At 38.6% G+C, this 20307-nt stretch overlaps 3 protein-coding genes across 5 annotated transcripts; all 3 read right to left on the reverse strand.

The window, feature by feature from the left end:
* Positions 1-580: 580 nt before the first annotated feature.
* On the reverse strand, positions 581-6610 carry LOC111796899 (cleavage and polyadenylation specificity factor subunit 6-like). The gene is made up of 2 exons (XM_023679695.1): positions 3994-6610; positions 581-1280 (listed from the first exon to the last, which is right to left on the reverse strand). Exon 1 carries the CDS (start codon positions 6354-6356, stop codon positions 4188-4190), a length of 2169 nt encoding a protein of 722 aa, XP_023535463.1. The 5' UTR covers positions 6357-6610; the 3' UTR covers positions 581-1280; positions 3994-4187.
* A 1158-nt stretch (positions 6611-7768) lies between these two features.
* LOC111797178 (pentatricopeptide repeat-containing protein At5g55840) lies at positions 7769-14740 on the reverse strand. 3 transcript variants are annotated; one of them, XM_023680117.1, is made up of 5 exons: positions 11033-14740; positions 10763-10907; positions 10327-10664; positions 10152-10242; positions 7769-8673 (listed from the first exon to the last, which is right to left on the reverse strand). In XM_023680117.1, the coding sequence occupies exon 1, from the start codon at positions 14464-14466 to the stop codon at positions 11200-11202; it is 3267 nt and encodes a 1088-aa protein (XP_023535885.1). In that variant the 5' UTR covers positions 14467-14740; the 3' UTR covers positions 7769-8673; positions 10152-10242; positions 10327-10664; positions 10763-10907; positions 11033-11199. The 3 variants fall into 3 exon arrangements, with proteins under 3 accessions (XP_023535885.1, XP_023535886.1, XP_023535884.1); XM_023680118.1 differs by having other exon boundaries at positions 10152-10664; positions 11033-14161; positions 14295-14420; XM_023680116.1 differs by having other exon boundaries at positions 10152-10664.
* Positions 14741-15422: 682 nt separating this feature from the next.
* On the reverse strand, positions 15423-16118 carry LOC111797675 (kiwellin-like). The gene has a single exon (XM_023680759.1). It carries the CDS (start codon positions 16116-16118, stop codon positions 15489-15491), a length of 630 nt encoding a protein of 209 aa, XP_023536527.1. The 3' UTR covers positions 15423-15488.
* Between the last annotated feature and the right edge of the window lie 4189 nt (positions 16119-20307).

Genomic DNA, 20307 nt, shown 5'->3' on the forward strand with positions numbered 1-20307 from the left:
AAAAAGGCATAGACCTACACAACTTTTCGACAATGTTGTTTACCAGGCTATATCTTGATACAAACCGTCTAATATTCACTTCCTACGGTTATACCTCCCCCATTGCAAATTGGGAAGTTCTATAAACGTTTAGATCATACAACCCTTCTGTAAATGGAAGAAATCAAAGAATATTTGCAAAAAAGACACAGACCTACACAACTTTTCGATAATGTTGTTTACCATGCTATATCTTGATACAAACTGTCTAATATTCACTTCCTACGGTTATACCCTCGTTGCAAATTGGGAAGTTCTTCTATAAACGTTGTAGATTATACAACCCTTCTATAAATGGAAGAAATCAAAGAATATTTGCAAAAAAGACACAGACCTACACAACTTTTCAACAATGTTGTTTACCGGGCTATATCTTGATACAAACTGTCTAATATTCACTTCTTACAGTTATACCTCCCTCATTGCAAATTGGGAAGTTCTTCATAAACGCTATAGATCATACAACCCTTCTATAAATTTCAATCATCGATAAAATTGTCTCTTATAAACCAAACAACGGATTCATACAAAGTAATGGGTATATACAACCTCTGAAACTACATCTAGTCAAGAATATACATACATAATACAACCTTTGAATGAAGCTACATCTAGTCAATTGGTAACAGGTACATACAGACAAGTATGAGGCCAAACAACCTCAGAGAACTACAGGTACATACATACAAGTATGAGGGCAAACAACCTCAGAGAGCTACATCTATCAATTGGTAAAAGGTACAAACAAGTATGAGTACATACAACAACAACCTCTAAAAGAATGCTTAGCTCCACACTTGACAATAGAATGACTAAGGTGTGGAATCAAGGAAACCCGAAGGAAAAAAAAGGGTTGGAAAGAGGTGTGTGAATATATGATACAACAACTCATAAAACAGAATAACGCACAACACAACGTCCTCGAGGCTACGATACTCTAACAACATAGTGTAAGCCATTTACATGTCTGAAAACATATAGACATGTCTAGACTCGAACAGTATTTAGCCATTAAAACAAGAATATCAAAGTCATCAAGTGCCAAGAAGTCAAGAAACATCATTCAAAAGAAACGCGAGAAGTTCTAAACCAAGAAGTTTCTTTATCAAATTAATAGAGTGAGAAGGTATTGCCATGCATGGGGGTTCTCTCTATGCAGACGCGAATTTAAAGGTTCATGTTGTCATCGAACCAACTGCTGTTCCATTGAATGAAATCCTCAGTATCGAATGTCGTTTAAGCTACAAAACAACAGAAAATGAGAGGGTACTTCAAATCAGAAACAACGTTAATGGCATGCCTCTCCCTTTGATAATTAGTATGCAATATAAAGAGAGAGAAAAAACATGTAGATCATGGCAACTCAGAGTAGATGAGACATAAAAACATCTAAAATCGAGAGAAAGAGCCCGGTTTGGATTTATTTTCTAAACGCTTCGAACCTAAACACTTAAAAAGTCATTCCAAACATTCTCAAAAAACGAAAATAAGCATGTCAATTCAAACAGAAAACAACTTTAGCCAAATCTTCCATATCTTTAGAAGCTTTGACATCTTTAGCCAAATGATCTGAAACAGAAAACAACTTTCCTTATGTTGCAGAAGTAAACTCTTTCCCGAACTACAAGGATCGAGTACGGTAACTAAGCCCCATCCGAACAAAAGGTCTCTTTGACATCCTCTTCCCTCTTCTTTTTTTTTTTTTTTTTTTTTTTTTTTTNGTTGTTGTCCCAACTGTGATCACTTCTAAAGCTCACCTCAGAGATATCAGGAATGCAAAAGAAGATATAATCATCCTCCATTTTCCTTCTTCCTTAACCCTCTTCGAATCTTCCATATCTATAGAGGCTTCTTGGTGGATTTCTTTACACAATTCTTTTATAGCTACAGCCTNCTCTTTTCCCGAACTAGGAGGATCGAGTAAGGTAACTAAGTCCCATCCAACCAAAAGGTCTCTTCCACATCTTCTTTCCTTTTATTTTCAACCTAATCATAATCACAGTCATTGTCCAAACTGTCATCACTACTCAAGCTCACCTCAGAGATATCAGAAAGGCAAAAGAAGATATAACCATCCTCCATTTTCTTCCTTGTAGATGTGGACACGATTTTCTCTCCAACCTATGGAAGTATGGTTTTCGGGCCGGTGTCGTATTTGGAAACCTCATACCTTCTTTTTTCTTTCAACTAGAGTATTCTAAAATATTTCCTTCCATTGAACTGTTGAAACCCTCATTTTGGCCATTAATTCATTTTCCTTTAATCTTGCATTTATTCCTAACTCAGCTTTAAACAGTAAAAACAGATTAGATCTTATTAGAAGTAGGGAAACTAATCTAACACTTCTACAACTTCAGAGATAAAATCAGAAACAAGGATAACAATAAACTTTTTGGAACAAAACTATTCTAATCTTTTAACTTCTTCCAATCTTTTAAACAAAATATCACAACGTAAAACATACCTTTAGTGTGATAATCATTCAAATGTATGGAAAATTAAAATATAATTAAGAACTTCTAATAGAAGAGTCCTACGTTCCTAACCATGTCTGTGTCCTAATAAGATCTAATCTGTTTCGAACTCCCAAAAATTAAAATATAATTAAGAACTTCTAATAGAAGAGTCCTACGTTCCTAACCATGTCTGTGTCCTAATTTTTTTTTTATTATTATTTAAAGAAAATTAAAATGTCAGTGTCCGGAAACAACTTCTATATAATGAAAAGGAAAAATGTTCAAGGGTTTCGAACTCCCAAAGGGAGTGAAGATACAAGAAAGATAATACAAAATCAAGAACTTAGAAACAATTATAATCTTCTCATGCACATTAATGAGAACCGAACAAACTTGAAGAGCGGTGAATAGCCCAAGCTCACCGCTAGTAGATATAGTCCTCTTTGGGCTTCCCTTTCGGGCTTCCCCTCAAGGTTTTTAAAACGTGTCTGCTAGGGAGAGGTTTCTACACTCTTATAAATGCTTAGTTCCCCTTTCCAACCGATGTGGGATCTCACAATCCACCCCCTTTCGAGGCCAGCGTCCTCGTTGACACTGGTTTCGGACCTTAGCGCCCTTACTGTCTATAAACCCCAAAAGGTTGAAATTAACGTTATCTTGGAAATGGAAGAAATCTTGGACTTACCATTAACGCCCCTAAGAAATTAGAATAAATGCATGATGAAAATAGGCTTCTTCCAAGAAAACCTTTTAAAATTCGAACCAACACAACAAATGTTGACTTAAACAATCCAACACCTTATTGAGAAAGAACCATAAAATCCTCATAATTCTTCGAAGAATACTACCTCGAACAAAGACAAAAAAGGCTTCTTTCAATAAACTCTTTGAAATTTGAACCAACAAAATAAATGCTGACTTAAGCAAACCAACATCTTGTTGAAAGAGATTCATTATCTTCAAAATAAGCTGCCTTCAAATTGGTGGAAAAAAACCTCATTCACTTATAAGATATATGATGATAGAGAAATCAACAAAATAAATGTCAACAACTTGATAGAGAGAATCATTAGTGCCCCACGAATCTTGAAGGGAAACAACATCATCGGCCTATATCCTCAAAGGCGAAAGAAGCAAAAAAAAAAAAAAAAAAAAAAAAAAAAAAAAAAAAAAAAAAAAAAAAAAAAAAAAAAAAAAAAANGTAAACATAGTGAAAAATGAGGTCGGTAAAACAACAATAGAAGGTATATAAATATGGTAATAAAGTCAACAATGGCATTAGTTCTAAAAACCAAAAACCTACTATAGCTGCAACAAGAGGAAATTTCATTAGAGCATTAATAGAGTAAACATCCATTTCTAAAGGGATGCAGTTTTGAACAATGTCGTTAATTAGCATGTCCATATTTCAAGACCTAGTATACAAAACGAATCCAACAAATCGACCAGAATTTAATATTGGAAATGTGGGAAAATGAAAAGGATTGTATGAACTTACATTTTCTTGCAAAAAATCAGACCATGCTCCTGTAGGTAGAGAGACATACGCCGAGGTTCAGACAATAAACAGCATAGGCAAAAGAGCAATGATGAATCAAAGAGCCCAGAACTTCGAAGAGAGAACCCAAATGAACATGGAAAGCCATACTCTATATAGTTTAAACATTAAAGCATGTATGCTGAATTATTCAGCTACTCAGAAGTAAGCCTCCGCCTCTTCCCATAATCAGCATCCCTTGTTCTAGAACGATTTTCTTCTTCTTGTGGTAGTCGGGACTTGCTATGAGTCCTTGACGACCGTCCCCTTTCCCAATCCTCGTCATGCTCTGGCTCCCGGTCTCTGTACCTATGATGATCAGAATATCTGTCCCTATCTTCCTTGTACCTATCACGGTCACGATCCCTGTCACGGTCACGATCACGATCATGATGGCCCCGCTCATAATCTCGAGATCGTTCCTTATCCCGATCCCGATCCCTATCCTTCTCCCTTTCACGCCCTATGTCTCTATCATCACGTGGCCTTCTATCTGGCCAATCATGGTCAGGCCCCGGATCCTTTTCTTTGGATCTCTCTCTATCATCTCGATACCTTCTATCAGAAGACTGTGACCAGTCCCTTTCGGATCCTCTATCTTTCTCCTTTGCAGAATTTGCCCAGGCTCCTCTTTCATGACTACCTTCACCATATTGCTGGTCAGACCCAGCTTCTTCTCCATAACTAGACTCGCCAGCTCTCCCTCCACCATGCTCTTCACTGCCCCATCCCCCCATACTAGGGTCAGACCACATTCCCATATTCGGCCCATCAACACCCGATGTTGGCATCATCCCCATTCCATTCATAGGCATACCTCTTCCGAAAAATGCTGGGTTCACATGAGGAGCTACTCCAGGAAGCCCAACACCCCCAACAGGGGGAAAGGATGATAAAATTCCAGAGAAAGGGGGAGCCGGAGCTCCAGGAAAACCACCATATGTGCCCATTCTTCCCATGGGTGCACCAAAAGATGGATCAAAACCTTGACCCATCATTGACTGCGGATGCAACAAAGGAGGGGTGGCACCCATTCCTTGACCAAAACCATTTCCACCATTTCCCATTATACCTCTGCCACCCATCCCACCGCCCCTATTCCTCATTGGGCCAGCAGGCCCTCGACCTCCCATTCCATGTGCATTACCTCTTCCCCAATTACCTCTCCCAGAACCTCTGTTATTATCACCACCTTGATAATTACCACCCGTCGCAATGCTACTTCCACCCATTTTACCTACAGTATCATTAGGACCTCTCCTTGCTTGAGGATTAGTAGCTTGAGCCATCTGTTGATTCCTGTTCACTTGGGCTTCTCCCATTCTCTTCACACTAAATGGTGATGCATATGCAACAACACACGGCCGTCCATTAAACATATGCCCGTTCATCCCCTCCTTGCAAGCCGTGGCAGCAGAAGGATCATAAAACTCAACCTGGCAGTAGCCTTTTGATTTCCCACTGGCTTTCTCGTCAAAAAACTTAACCTCCTTCAACGGACCATACTTACAGAGTTCCACCTCCAGCTCCGCATCGGTAGTCCACCAATGTAAATCCCCAACAAACAAAATGGTTCCACCTCCACCTCCACCTCCACCTCCCCCTGCATTCCCCACATTACCGAACCCATTTCCACCAACCCCATTTACATTTACGCCACCACCTTGCCTTAGCAAACCTTCATTTTCTACGCTCACTGGATTTCCTAAAACTCCGCCCTGCTGCGCTTGGTGGTGGTGCTGTGTCTGTTGCTGTGGCTGTGGCTGTGCCGGAGGCTGTAGCTGTTGCTGTGGCTGTGGCTGTGGCTGTTGCGGAGCCTGATGCGCAGCAACATTATTACTACTTCGCTCCTCCAACTCATTGGTTTTACTCCCCTGTCCTAATTCAACCCTAATCCCACCTCCACCACCCATAGGTGGCCCCGATCCCGCCCCAACTCTGATAGCCATCTCATTTGTTCTTAAATCTGGAATCTGATTATAACCCTCAGTTACTCTTTCCGCAACACTGTGCCCACCATCTCCTAAACCAGGAACATCAGTCGTACCTCCGCCAAAACCAGGTATCGAAGCACCGGAAGTGGGTGGTACAGCTGCAGGAGGCTCCATCTTGGGCTCCTCCTCGCTCTTGAATCCCAAATCATCGTTTTTCCTCAACGACTGAAGAAACCCCTCCCCAACGTTAACATCGTTGTACAAGTCCTCATATTCATCCTCATCTTCGCCTAAGAAACCATCATCAGCAACGGCAGAAATCGCTTCGTTCCGATGAAACTGATCAATCTGATCCGCACCCACACCAAGCCCTCCCTCTCCTTCATCCATTTCTACCTTCTTCAACGACCTCCTCTAGCGATTCATTCAAATTCAGAAATCGAATGCAGGAAACATCAAAAAGTCGATTAAAGCACTTACGAGATGAATTTAAAAGTAAGCAAGACAAGATAGAACTCAGATATCAAAGCCCCAATTACGGAACAAGTGCAGAAGAAAAGAAGAAGAAGAACACACAAAGAGAGGAGAGAGAGAGAGAGAGAGAGAGAGAGAGAGAAACCCTAATCTGGAATCGCGCGTGGAAATTTTGGCAGTGTTTCCCTCGTCATCTTCTTGGAATGACTTTGTCATTTGCTAAAGTACGCCGTTTAACGTTTGACGCTCACGATAGCCAATTTCTCAAATTCGCACCTTAAAAGTTATTAACTCAAAAATTAAAATTTTAAAAATTTTAAAATTAAAATATTCATGATTTTTATATTAAATTTTTTTATAAATATAAATCTTATTTAAATTGATAATTAGCATTTTACATTTTTTTCAATAAGTTTAATTTTTTTTTAAATATTGATATTAACCATTTATTTTATGATAGAATTAATGTTGATTTGTTTAAAAATTTCAACACATATTTTAATATTTAAAAAATTATTATATAGTTTTTTAAATTAAAATATATATTAAAGACGAGTTTTACACTTGTGTAGATCAAGATAAAAAAAAAAAATTGAAACGTTACATAGTTTAAACCACCGTTCTTAAAAAATTGAGCTTAAAGCTCCACAAAAGAATTCTCCTACATTGTGTCGGATTGTTTGCATGGATAATCTATTCCAACCTCAATTTTATAAATATATCTAATTTTACTAGAATTTTCAAATTTTTCGGTTCTAAATTTACATATTTGTCCCTTAAATTATTTGTAATCTCATGAAATGTCACTTTTTAGCCGTCTCTATCGTGTTTATGCAAAAGGGGTATTGTGGACATAAATTAATTCTTCTACTATTACTTGAATTTACGAAAATTTGATTTGGATTTCGGGTTTTTAGGGTTGAAAATATGGTTTCGTACGCGATTATATTTTGTATATATTTATTTCATTTCATTTTATATTTCATGAGCGTGAGTATATGAGATATATATTTATATATATATATATATATATATATATATATATATATATATATATATATATATATATATATATATATNNNNCTTTGTAATTTATATTCATAATTTAAAAAATAAATAAAATAAATAACTTTTTTCACTAGTGATCGTTCAACTTTTTAAAAAAGTTCAAAAATACCCTTGACATTGACATTAGAACTATGTTTTAAAAATACTCATAAAATTTTAAAATACCATGCATAATGGTCTCGTGCATGACTCATTTACCCACCGAAGTTTAGCAGCCTGAAAATAGGGGAGAACTCACCTATGCACGCCTACTAGTTCTCTAGCGAAAGTCTAAACTGATAATTGGCTAAGATCCGTTCTTCAAAAGAAATAACAAATAAGACCCCACATAGCATCATCTGACAAGTTAGGAAACCCAATGTTCTGACAAGGCTCCGCATAATGGTCTCGTGCATGGCTCATTTACCCACCGAAGTTTAGCAGCCTGAAAATAGGGGAGAACTCACCTATGCACGCCTACTAGTTCTCTAGCGAAAGTCTAAACTGATAATTGGCTAAGATCCGTTCTTCAAAAGAAATAACAAATAAGACCCCACATAGCATCATCTGACAAGTTAGGAAACCCAATGTTCTGACAAGGCTCCGCATAATGGTCTCGTGCATGGCTCATTTACCCACCGAAGTTTAGCAGCCTGAAAATAGGGGAGAACTCACCTATGCACGCCTACTAGTTCTCTAGCGAAAGTCTAAACCGATAATTGGCTAAGATCCGTTCTTCAAAAGAAATAACAAATAAGACCCCACATAGCATCATCTGACAAGTTATGTTCTAACAAGGCTCCGTTTAACGGTCTCTTGCATGGCTCTTTTTTCGTACTTAGACCCACTCAAGTTTAGCAGCCCGAAAATATGGGAGAACCCACCTACATGCGCCTTCTGGTGCTCTAACGAAACTCTTAAGCCGATAATTGGCTAAGATTCGTTCCTCAAAAGAAATAATAAAGAAGACCCCATATAGTATCATCTGACAATTCAGGCAACCCAATGTTCCGACAAGGCTCGACTTAACGGTCTCTTTCCGTCCAAATAAGCCCTTACTAGATATTTTTCAAAAGAGAACATTTGAGATAAGAAGACAGCCCACCTCAGTTACTCCATTTAGCATTATCCATGTGTATTACTCTGCTTTATTTGTAGCTTGCCCCTCACGGAATAGAAAAGCTCCCTGAAAATGTATCAGTAATTAGAAAAACCACAGCTCCAAAATTCATGTACAGTTTTTTAGTGTCTTTTCTTGAACATTGTTTACAAAATATTGATGAATCGTACAACATGTCAACAACAAAAGCAAGCTTCCAAAAGAAGACTGAAAAGAAAGTAAAATTCGGCACGATGCAGTGTCAACAAGGGCGATAGAGGAGTTTTCTTAAAAAAGGAAATTTTCTTCAAATGACTACCGTCAACCCCACCGCTAGCAGCTATTGTCCTGTTTGAGTTTTTCCTTTCGGACTTCCCCTCAAGGTTTTTAAAACGCGTCTGCTAGGGAGAGGTTTCCACACTCTTATAAATAATGCTTCGCAACCGATGTGGGATCTCACAATCCACCCCCCTTCGGGGTCAGTGTCCTCGCTGGCACTCGTCCCCCCCCCCCTCCCCCCTCCAATCGATGTGGGATCTCACAATCCACCCTCCTTTGGGACCCAGCGTCTTCGCTGGCACTCATTCCCCCTTTCAATCGATGTGGGATCTCACAATCCACCCTTCTTTGGAACCAAGCGTCCTTGCTGGCACTCGTTCCTCTCTCCAACCGATGTGAGATCTCACTCACAAATTGTCTTACGGTATATTGAACCAACATTGAACCAACATAGACTTCTTCACCAAACGGGTAATCACTACAAGCAAAAATGTACCATTGTTCCTTTCAATTAATCTGATACTAACAAAAATTTGTAACTTATTCAATTAAAAATAAAAGAAGATTCAAAGCAAAAACATAGACAAACAAATTTGAGAGTGCCATTTTTTGGTGGTGCTCATCAGTAAAAAATAAGTTGAAAAGGTACAAATAGGTGAGAAACATCACCCTAGCATATGCGTTTTAAAAACTTTGAGGAAAAGCCCGAAAGGGAAAGCCCAAAGAGAACAATATCTGCTAGCGATGGGCTTGGGCCGTTACAAATGGTATCAGAGCCAGACATCGGGCGATGTGCCAGCGAGGAGGCTGAGTTCTGAAGGGAGTGAACACAAGGCGATGTGTCAGCAAGGACGCTAGGTCCCAAAGGGAGGAGGATTGGGGGTCCCACATCGATTGGAGAAGGGAACGAGTGCCAGCAAGGATGCTAGGCCCCGAAGGAGAACGAAGCATTTTTTTTAAGGGTGTGAAAACCTCTCCCTAGCAGACACGTTTTAAAAATCTTGAGGGGAAGCCCGAAAGGGAAAGGCCAAAGAGGACAATATCTGCTACCGGTCGCTTTGAACAATGTTCTCTTTCTTTTAGAGACATAAGTATCATTGGAAGGAATTGAAGGATTATTCAACCAGTAAGCTCATCAAAACTAAAGAAAAGTTCCTCAAAAGTGTTGGTAAAACGAAAATCAAGAACATAAATGATTTAATAATTTGAAAGTAGATAATAACGAACAATTAATTTGGAGACATGGATTCATCTAGTATTTCAGACCATAACGAAGGAGCACTGACCTCTTTTGTACTCTGTCGTACTCTGTCTGATGTGTTGGAGCTACTCAATGCATTGGCTCGTGAAGAGCTCGAGCAACTTCAAGGCTACAAGCTAGGGAGGGGAATCTTTTGTCATTTGTATCGAGTCAAACGTTCTCTTATTAGTTTCCAAACGCTCACAATGAGGGCTACGTACCTAATCTTTATTGTTGAGATCGGTCTGAAGGCGTCCACCATGGTTGCAAATGTTACGAGACCTGGTTCTTTTCCACTTGGTAGATGGAGGCAGATGACCATTAGCAAAGCACGATCAGCGATGGGGAGTCGTGAGAAATGGAACATTTCAGGTATGCCAATACTTAAAATTTGACGTTTAGGAACGATTTGTATCACATGACAGCAAGATATCTTCTTAAAAACACAAACACGTGATCTTTTACAGAGAAGACTCACGTATCCACATAATCCCATAACATCGATAACGATATATACCTCTGTGCTTCTTCGTTCGCAACACCCATAGTTGAGAAGCATCTGCCACAAAAAAAAATGTGTAAAAGGTAAGGTAGAAGGCAGCAAATGTAGCTTAAATCTCAAAGAAACAAGGAAACATCCAAAGAGAAGAATGATACAGCAATGAAAGAGGCTTTAGCAGCTAACACCAGCTGATGCTGCCTTATTTGGCTCTTTGATCCATTTGCTCTTATGTATATTCCCATTAAACGTTGGATCGTACAAATTTCACGTTAGCCAAGCAAGCACATGAATGCAATACGACTGGAGGAAATGAAAAGACATTTCAGTACACGGATAAAAAAACGTTCTCGAGCAAAAAATACAAAAAGGTCACAGTTTTTTTTTCTTTTTTTCCAAAAAAAAAAAAAGCATAAGGCAAGCCTAACCTTAAAGCCATTACGCAATAGCCTCTTGTTTGTATCAGATCGATATTGAGTTCTATATCCTCTGTCGTTCGGTCGCCTATGATACTAGGACCAATAGGTCAAAAATGGGTAAATATACTCGTCCCTCCCATTGAGAACTAGATTTTTCCTTGCATTCACGATCCGAGTCAATCGTATTTTTGTTTGTTTTTGGTTTTATTTCCTTGATTGAACCTCAAGGAGTTCAGTTTGTCCAAGGCAATGACAAAATTCCTGCACGAACGTTGGGACTTCCCGTCCAAATACCCAGAAATTAATCCTCTATCATTCAAGTCCTTGAGAAGTACTTCACCTCTAGAAACATACTGTTCAGTACTAATAGCAGCAACTAGAACTCTATAGGTGGTCATATTCGGCCAGAGACGGTTCTGTTTCATCTCTTCGTAAAGATCGAGTGCAGCTATAACATCACCTTTAGCACAATAATCAGAAATGAGAACATTGTAAGTAATTACATCAAGCTTCACATGATAATGCTCCATAAGGCTCTTCAAATTTTGTGCCTCCTTAAAATTTCCTTTCTTGCAGAGGACGTGCATCAAAGTTGTAAACGTGCTGGTAGTAGGGATTTTTTGCATCCGAAGCATGCTTCGAAGAATCCACATTGCCTCTTCAATCTTCCCACAAAGTGCAAGCCCTCGAACCATAGCACACTCTGCAGCATCATCCGAGCTAACACCTAGTGCCACCATCTTATCTTTCAATTCAAACGCCCCTTGTATGTTGCCCACTCGACACATTCCTTTCATCAGAGTGCAATATTGTCCAAACGTAGGGATGAAACCCTTTTCAAGCATTTCAAGCATAAATACAGACGAATTTTGGGAAACCGTCCTTCTAATAAGTCCATCAGTAATAGCTTTTTGTGTGTCTGTATCGAGAGTAACTCGATAAACTTCCATGTTATTCGTCAAATCGATGACTTTATCCAGCTTATTCATTTCGCAACACTTCCTAATGAGCATATTAAATGTCACGTCATCGATAGTAGAACCTTCTGCAATTACCATTTTCAACATCTTAATTCCAAGTTCCAACATACCATGGTTGCAAAGTCCAAGTATAAGAGAATGGTATGTTAATCTGTCAGGTAAAAAGCCACTTCTCCTCATACGTTTATATAACATAAAGCACGTCATTATATCCCGTCCTCTGGAATACGCATGTAATAATATATTAAACGTAGTCAAGTTAGGCGTTACATTTGTGTTGTTCATAGTTGAAATGAGAGAACGAACACTAAACCCTTTTCCCATCCTTGAATATCCATCTATAATCGAATTAAGCGCAATTGAATCTAACGAGAGGCCTTTTCCCTCCATTTCCTGCAAAAGAAATACTGCGGCCTTTGACTGGCCAGCCTTGAAAAGGCCATCAATCAAACAGGTGTAGTTAATTGAATTCAATGGTAGAACTCCTTTTTGCACGAGTCTTGCCAAGAACACGATGGCACAAACCAATCTCCCGTTTCTAATCAAACCAGCCAGAATATTGGTGTATGTATAACTATCAGGGAGAATATTATTCTGAATCATCTCATCAAATAGAAGAACTGCTTCCAGCAAATTTCCCGACTTACTTATCTCAACAATTAACGTGTTGTACGATATAGTATCCACGCCCAATGGAATACAATGAAGCTTCTTCAATAGTTGTCTTGCTTCCCGAAAATTCTTTCCCCTACATAACGCTTTCAAAAGACTGCCGTAGGTGAACGGACTAGGGTGATGACCACAACTAATCATTTTATCAAATACTGAAAACGCCCTCAACCCATCTCCTACATTTGCATATCCATTTATGATACAATCAAATGTAATAGAATTAGGTGCAAGACCGATCCTACTTATGTGATGCACAAATTCCTCTGCTTCTACTAGTTTTCCATTTTCACAAAGAGAATTGACCAATAAATTACATGTGAATATATCAACATTCTGCCCACACAGATTCATAGCAGCATAGAACTTCATCGCTTCGTAAACGTTTCCAGCCTTACAAGAGTTATATACTAATGTAGAGAAAATAACAGTGTTCGGAACGTGTCCTGCTCTATACATTTTAGACATAATCTCCTTCGCCTTCTTAATATTCCTAGCTTTGCAGAATCCATTTATAAGCACTGAAAACGTTATGATATCGGGATCAACACCAACCTTACACATCTCACTTAGTAATTCAAAGGCTTCATCAAGCAACCCATTTCTGCATAAGCCATCTATCATCACAGTATATGCGATAAAATTAAGAGATGTTCGATCGATTCTAAATCTCTCCAAAATATTTCTAGCCATGTCAAATTTGGCACCCTTGTACAGTCCATTTAAAAACGTTCCAATCGTAACCTCATTAGGCCTCACGTCATTCACTTCCATCACGTCCAAAACTCTCAAAGCTTCTTCAAAATTACCATCAATGCAGTGTCCATTAATTAGAATATTGTAAGTTATGAGGTTTGGCGAAAGATTAAGCTCCGTCATCTCATCAAAAACCCGAGTAGCAACCCCAATCTTTCCCTCCTTGACAAAGCCATTAATTAAAGTATTGTAAGAAACTTCATTAGGAGTTATCATCTTCTTCCTCATTTTCTTCAAAACTAAATACCCTTGTGCACTTCTACCGTTTCTACACAAACTATCGACAAGCATATTGTAAGTACACACGTCCGCCCGAATTCCCTTCCCTTCCATATGATGAATAAGCTTAAGGGCAGATTTAAATCTTCCTTTCTTACAACACCAACTAAGCAAGGTATTATAACTAACTATCGTCGGAACATAACCATTCCTCTCCATCATTGTTAAAGTATGAACAGCTTTCTTAAGCTTCCCTTGCACACATAGAACATTCATCAATATATTAAAACTCGAAACATTCGGACGAACTCTACTGATAAGCATTTCCTTAAAAAAAGACCAAACCAAGTGAGCTCTACAGTGCTTCACCATGGAAGCCATGATCATGTTACAAGTATAAACAGATGGCTTAAACCCACGAATGATCATGGAAGAAAAAGTATTAACAGCGTGCTCAATCATTCCTTGTCGCAAATAAACTCTAATTAAAAGGTCAAAAACGGCTGGATTTGAGCTGCAAACAGGGTATGTATCCATAAGAACACCAAAAAGAAAATTCGACCCAGAATTTCTCAGTGATAGATGTTTCAGAATTGATTTAGCATGATCGTATAATCTAGCTTTAACGAGTATATGAGTAGTAATACCGAGTATATACGTGCGGTGATTGGGTTCCAAACCAGGCTGCTTGATAATCCACTTGAGGAATTTCCACGCTAGAACTCCATGAATCGGTCTGAGTGAAGCGAACTTATAGTTCATGTGATTCAGTGACTCCCAGCGACCAACGGTGAGGATTGTGTAAATGCTCTTCTCCATGGAAGCATTCGAGAGCGACGAGACTAATTAGGGTTTCCCGCGGCGCGGATTTCTCATGAGAACTGAGAATTTCTTCACCTCTCTGAAATTCTCTAGATTGTGCGGTGATTTTCGATGCTTCACATGTATGAATTCATCAATTTCACGGTGATTTGTCCAGCAAGACGGAGATTACGAGTTCAAATTCAATGACTAGCAAGCAATGTATCTTGGTTTCATAATCGGAACCAAAATCTTGCATAACATGCATCATAAATCTACGAATTCACCCACCCAAAATATAAAATCTCTCAAAATTATAAAAAAGAAATTCAAGAACATTTATTAGTTATCGGGTGTTCATATGATTCAATAATCCGATTCACCCAAAGATTTAATTGGATTAGTTTTTTTAGTTAGGTTGAATTGTCTGTTTATGGGACTGAGTGCGACCAAATCTCTATCTAGAAGACGCATTTTAAAACTGTAAGGCTGATGGTGATACGTAACGGGCCGAAGCGGACAGTATCATATACTGTGACCAATCTTAACATTTTGTTTATTTGATTTTACGTCTGTTAAATTTTATTATTAACTCGTGAACCATTTAGTTTGAACGTGATTAAGAACGGGTTGCTTTGTTTTTTTTTGTTTCGATCGAAATATTTTCCAAGAAGTACTTTGATCATGTTTTTGCTCGGGTTACTGAAATGAGTGTGTTGTTTACTTTAAAAAAAAAAACCCCTCGTTTTCTCGAGCTGTTTGCAATCTCCTCACCTCGTTGTCAATCTTAAAATATCACGAACCGTTCCAGTCGGTTGAGCTCCCACCTTACGAAGATTTCTATCTTCTCTTCAAACTTAAATATCAATTGCAATGATTCAATAAAACAACTTAGTAGAATAGAAATAATAGATACGATAGCTAACGAAAAACGTTACTACAAACATGTAGTTTATTTCATAGGTCGTGATAATCGACGATACTAAACGTCTGAAACTTTTCATAGCGTTTTATTTAAAAAATCGAACGGGTTTCGAATCCTAAGCATCGGACCACGTAACAGCCACTTTGCCCACATCTTTATCAAGCTCCAAGGCACTCCACACCGCATCAGACCCATCCACTATATTATTCTCACACGGTGGCAAACCAGCATGCTCCGCATCGCACCCATTCACTGAGTCGCATTGATCCACCACCTTAGCCACCACCGATCTTCCATTTGACGCCGTGATCTTTATCATCTTCCCACATCTTGAGCCCCCGTTATACCAACCAGTCGATAACGCCACGATTAGTTCCGAGTTGTCGTGGAAGCTCTCGTCGCACTGCGACGGAGCTCCACCGTCCCCACCTTCGCTAAAATCGTTGTTGGTCAGCGTAGCTTCGGTCGAGGAAGTCACTAGTGGTGAGCATTCGTATTGCGGGAAGGATTCTCCGTTGCACTCCAAGGTTCCCGTCGGCTGGCAATCACTCGTCGGAGATGGCGAGGATCCGCCGGTAGAGCATTGGGTAGTGCCGATGTCGGGATCGTCGTTGCAGACGCCGTTGATGCAAATCAACATACCGTCGCAATCGTCTAGGGTTTGACATGGACCGTTACAGGAAGAGGTTGATAGAGAGAGGTGAGGAAGAAGAATAAGAGATACGAAAAACGCTAAGGTTGCCATGGAGGTTGATGTGAGTAGAAAAGAGGGGCTTCTTGCCTTTATATAGTTGAAATAAATATCATTTTAGTCCCTCATTTTATAAGATTTTGCTATTTAGTCCTTTTGGGAGACTTTGGTTTTGACTTTGAATTCTAGACCCGTGATTCTAAGTTATTGTCATTTTCATCCTCCGTTTAGCTAACGGGAAAAAAACTCTTCATGGTCCGTCTCACATTCTCTATTTGAACGAGAATTTCTTGTCTTGTTTCAGGTGGGTCCCTTCTTTAATATAAATTAAACATACTGTCTTAGTTGTTTCTGTCCCCGACTCTGTTTATGTAACAGCTTAAGCTCACAACTAACAAATATTGTCCGTTTTGGCCCGTTACGTATTGTCGTTAGCCTCATGATTTCAAAACACATCTATTATGGAGAGTGTCTAGCCCTACTTCAACCAATGCTTCACACTGTCCGGTGAGGCTCTGATACCATTTGTAACGGCCCAACGTTCTCACAGGCGCACGTCTAGTGTCTAGCTCTGTTACCATTTGTAACAACCTAAGTCCATCGCTAGCTTTGTCCGCTTTGACCCGTTACGTATTGTCGTTAGTCTCACGATTTTAAAATGCGTCAACTAGGGAGAGATTTCCACACCCTTATAAGAAATGCTTCATTCCCCTCTCCAACCGAGATCTCAAACTGTGAGGCCGACGACGGTACGTAACGGGCCAAAGCGGATAGTATCTGTTAGCGATAGGCTTGGACTATTACAAATGGTATCAAAACCAGTCACCGGGTGGTGTGCTAATGAGAACGCTGGGCCTCCAAGAATAGTGGACTATGAGATCCCACATCGGTTGGAGAGGGAACAAAACCTCTCCCTAGTAGACACACAACAATAGGTAACGGACCAAAGCGGACAATATTTGCTAGCGGTGGGCTTAAGCTATTACTGTTTAACTAACGAGAAAGAATTTTTTTCTCGTTCCATCTCCTATTTTCGTTTGAACGAGAATTTCTTGTCTTATTCGGGGCGGGTCCCTTCTTCTTTAATATAACTTAAAACATACCGTTGTAGTTCCTCCTTTAATAAAATAGTATTTAGTCCTTTTTACGGAGAATTAGTCTCCACTATAAATTCTACCCTTATCATTATAAGCGTCAGCAAAACATGTTAAAAAGATCTATATTGTTTCTGATGATAGTTTTCACTCTTAGAAACGGTTCGAGATAAGTACGTAACACAGTAAGTAACATGAACATTTCACAGAAGAATGTCGAGGTAATCAGGTGTCGAGTCCGATTTCCGAACCCTAGTCGATATCTAAAGTATTAAACGTTACACATAAGCATATATAATATATGGCGGGAACTTGAGTTGACTTTCTAAGACAACCATTCGAGATAAGTACGTAACACAATAAGTAACGTGAACATTTCACAGAAGAATGTCGAGGTAATCAGGTGTCGAGTCCGATTTCCGAACCCTAGTCGATATCTAAAGTATTAAACGTTACACATAAGCATATATAATATATGGCGGGAACTTGAGTTGACTTTCTAAGACAACCATTCGAGATAAGTACGTAACACAATAAGTAACGTGAACATTTCACAGAAGAATGTCGAGGTAATCAGGTGTCGAGTCCGATTTCCGAACCCTAGTCGATATCTAAAGTATTAAACGTTACACATAAGCATATATAATATATGGCGGGAACTTGAGTTGACTTTCTAAGACAACCATTCGAGATAAGTACGTAACACAATAAGTAACGTGAACATTTCACAGGAGAATATCGAGGCAATCAGGTGTCGAGTCCGATTTCCAAACCCGAGTCGATATCTAAAGTATTAAACGTTACACATAAGCATATATAATATATGGCGGGAACTTGAGTTGACTTTCTAAGACAACCATTCGAGATAAGTACGTAACACAATAAGTAACGTGAACATTTCACAGGAGAATATCGAGGCAATCAGGTGTCGAGTCCGATTTCCGAACCCTAGTCGATATCTAAAGTATTAAACGTTACACATAAGCATATATAATATATGGCGGGAACTTGAGTTGACTTTCTAAGACAACCATTCGAGATAAGTACGTAACACAATAAGTAACGTGAACATTTCACAGGAGAATATCGAGGCAATCAGGTGTTGAGTCCGATTTCCGAACCCTAGTCGATATCTAAAGTATTAAACGTTACATATAAGCATATATAATATATGGCGGGAACTTGAGTTGACTTTCTAAGACAACCGTTCGAGATAAGTACGTAACATAGTAAGTAACGTGAACATTTCACAGGAGAATGTCGAGGCAATCAGGTGCTGAGTCCGATTTCCGAACCCTAGTCGATATCTAAAGTATTAAACGTTACATATAAGCATATATAATATATGGCGGGAACTTGAGTTGACTTTCTAAGACAACCGTTCGAGATAAGTACGTAACATAGTAAGTAACGTGAACATTTCACAGGAGAATGTCGAGGCAATCAGGTGCTGAGTCCGATTTCCGAACCCTAGTCGATATCTAAAGTATTAAACGTTACATATAAGCCTATATAATATATGACGGGAACTTGAGTTGACTTTCTAAGACAACTTGCTCGAAAATTTTTGACTTGACTTCGATAAATCGACTTAACTTGTACGAGTAATGCAGCGTTTAAATTTTAATAATATGCTTCAAAATTACTCTATATATTTATTTAACATCCACTAATGAACGTTACTCGTACCAAGTTGACATTTAGTAAATATATAGTTGACTTGGCCGTTATAATGGTCAACGAATATAAAAAAAAAGTAAATATTTTCCCTTTAACTTTATCTCTAAATTTCCGGATATATTTATTTAATATCCACTAATGAAAAAAATATATATTTAATTAAAATTGGTAAATGTAAGAGATTTAAATAATTCATTAAAAAAGATTTTGAAATTTAAAAGGATAAAATCATTCGCATCCCCATGAAGGAGACCAAGTCAAGTCAAAGTCAACCATTAATTTGTTGACTTACGGTTCATGTTTGAACTAGTTGAATCGAGTTGAGATTAGTATTAAGTTTTACCCCATTTTTTAGTTCTACGACGATGGGTAGAGATTTAAACCTTTGACCTACTGTTCGAGTAGTTCTACGACAATGTAGAGGTAGAGATTGGAACCTCTAACCTACTGTTCGAATATGTTCGAGTTGAATCGGGTGAGATTAGTAGTAAGTTTTACCCTTTTTTTTTAGTTCTACGACAATGTAGAGGTAGAAATTTGAACCTCTGACCTACTGTTCGAGTATGTTTAAACCAGTTGACTCGGATTGAGATTAGTATTCCTTTTTTTAACCTCTAACCTACTGTTCGAGTATGTTTAAACCAGTTGAATCGGGTTGAGATTAGTATTAAGTTTTACTTTTTTTTTTTAGTTCTACGACAATGTAGAGGTAGATATTTGAACCTCTGACCTACTGTTCGAGTATGTTTAAACTAGTTGAATCGGATTGAGATTAGTATTCCTTTTTTTAGTTCTACGACAATGTAGAGGTAGAGATTTCAACCTCTGACCTACTGTTCGAGTATGTTTAAACCAGTTGAATCGGGTTGAGATTAATATTAAGTTTTACCTCTTTTTTTAGTTCTATGACAATGTAGAGGTAGAGATTTAAACCTCTGACCTATTGTTCGAGTATGTTTAAATCAGTTGTATCGGGTTGAGATTTTTACCTTTGTTTTTGAGTTCTACGGCACTGTAGAGGTAGAGATTTAAACCTCTGACTCACTGTTCGAGTATGTTTATACCAGTTGAAGCGGGTTGAGATTAGTATCAAGTTTTACCCCCTTTTTTAGTTCTACGACTATGTAGAGGCAGAAACTTGAACCTCTGGCCTACTGTTTGAATATATATGTTAACCCAATCGATTACCATTCTGTTATGAACCGTATAAAACTCGAAAAAGTGAGATGCAAGTGCATATGATGAGGAGCAATCCCTGAACGAGTCTGGCTCAGTTGAGCAAATTGCAGGTGCATAGGTGGACGTTCATTCCCTCGAGGTTGAACAGTTTTGGATCCCTCTCGAACCCTACATCTAGTTTATTTCGGTTACCTCGGTAAAAACTTAGGGTTAAAAACTTCTAGTATTCTCCACTTTTTTACAGCACTAGAAGATTTCCATTGGTGTTGTGTAACCTTTAGACATATCCA

This window comes from Cucurbita pepo, chromosome LG06, assembly GCF_002806865.2.
Source record: "Cucurbita pepo subsp. pepo cultivar mu-cu-16 chromosome LG06, ASM280686v2, whole genome shotgun sequence".
NCBI lineage: Eukaryota > Viridiplantae > Streptophyta > Magnoliopsida > Cucurbitales > Cucurbitaceae > Cucurbita > Cucurbita pepo.

Excerpts from the sequence above, each read along its gene's own strand:
- LOC111796899 (XM_023679695.1), bottom strand. The coding sequence starts at position 6,356 with ATGGATGAAGGAGAGGGAGGGCTTGGTGTGGGTGCGGATCAGATTGAT.
- LOC111797178 (XM_023680117.1), bottom strand. The coding sequence starts at position 14,466 with ATGGAGAAGAGCATTTACACAATCCTCACCGTTGGTCGCTGGGAGTCA.
- LOC111797675 (XM_023680759.1), bottom strand. The coding sequence starts at position 16,118 with ATGGCAACCTTAGCGTTTTTCGTATCTCTTATTCTTCTTCCTCACCTC.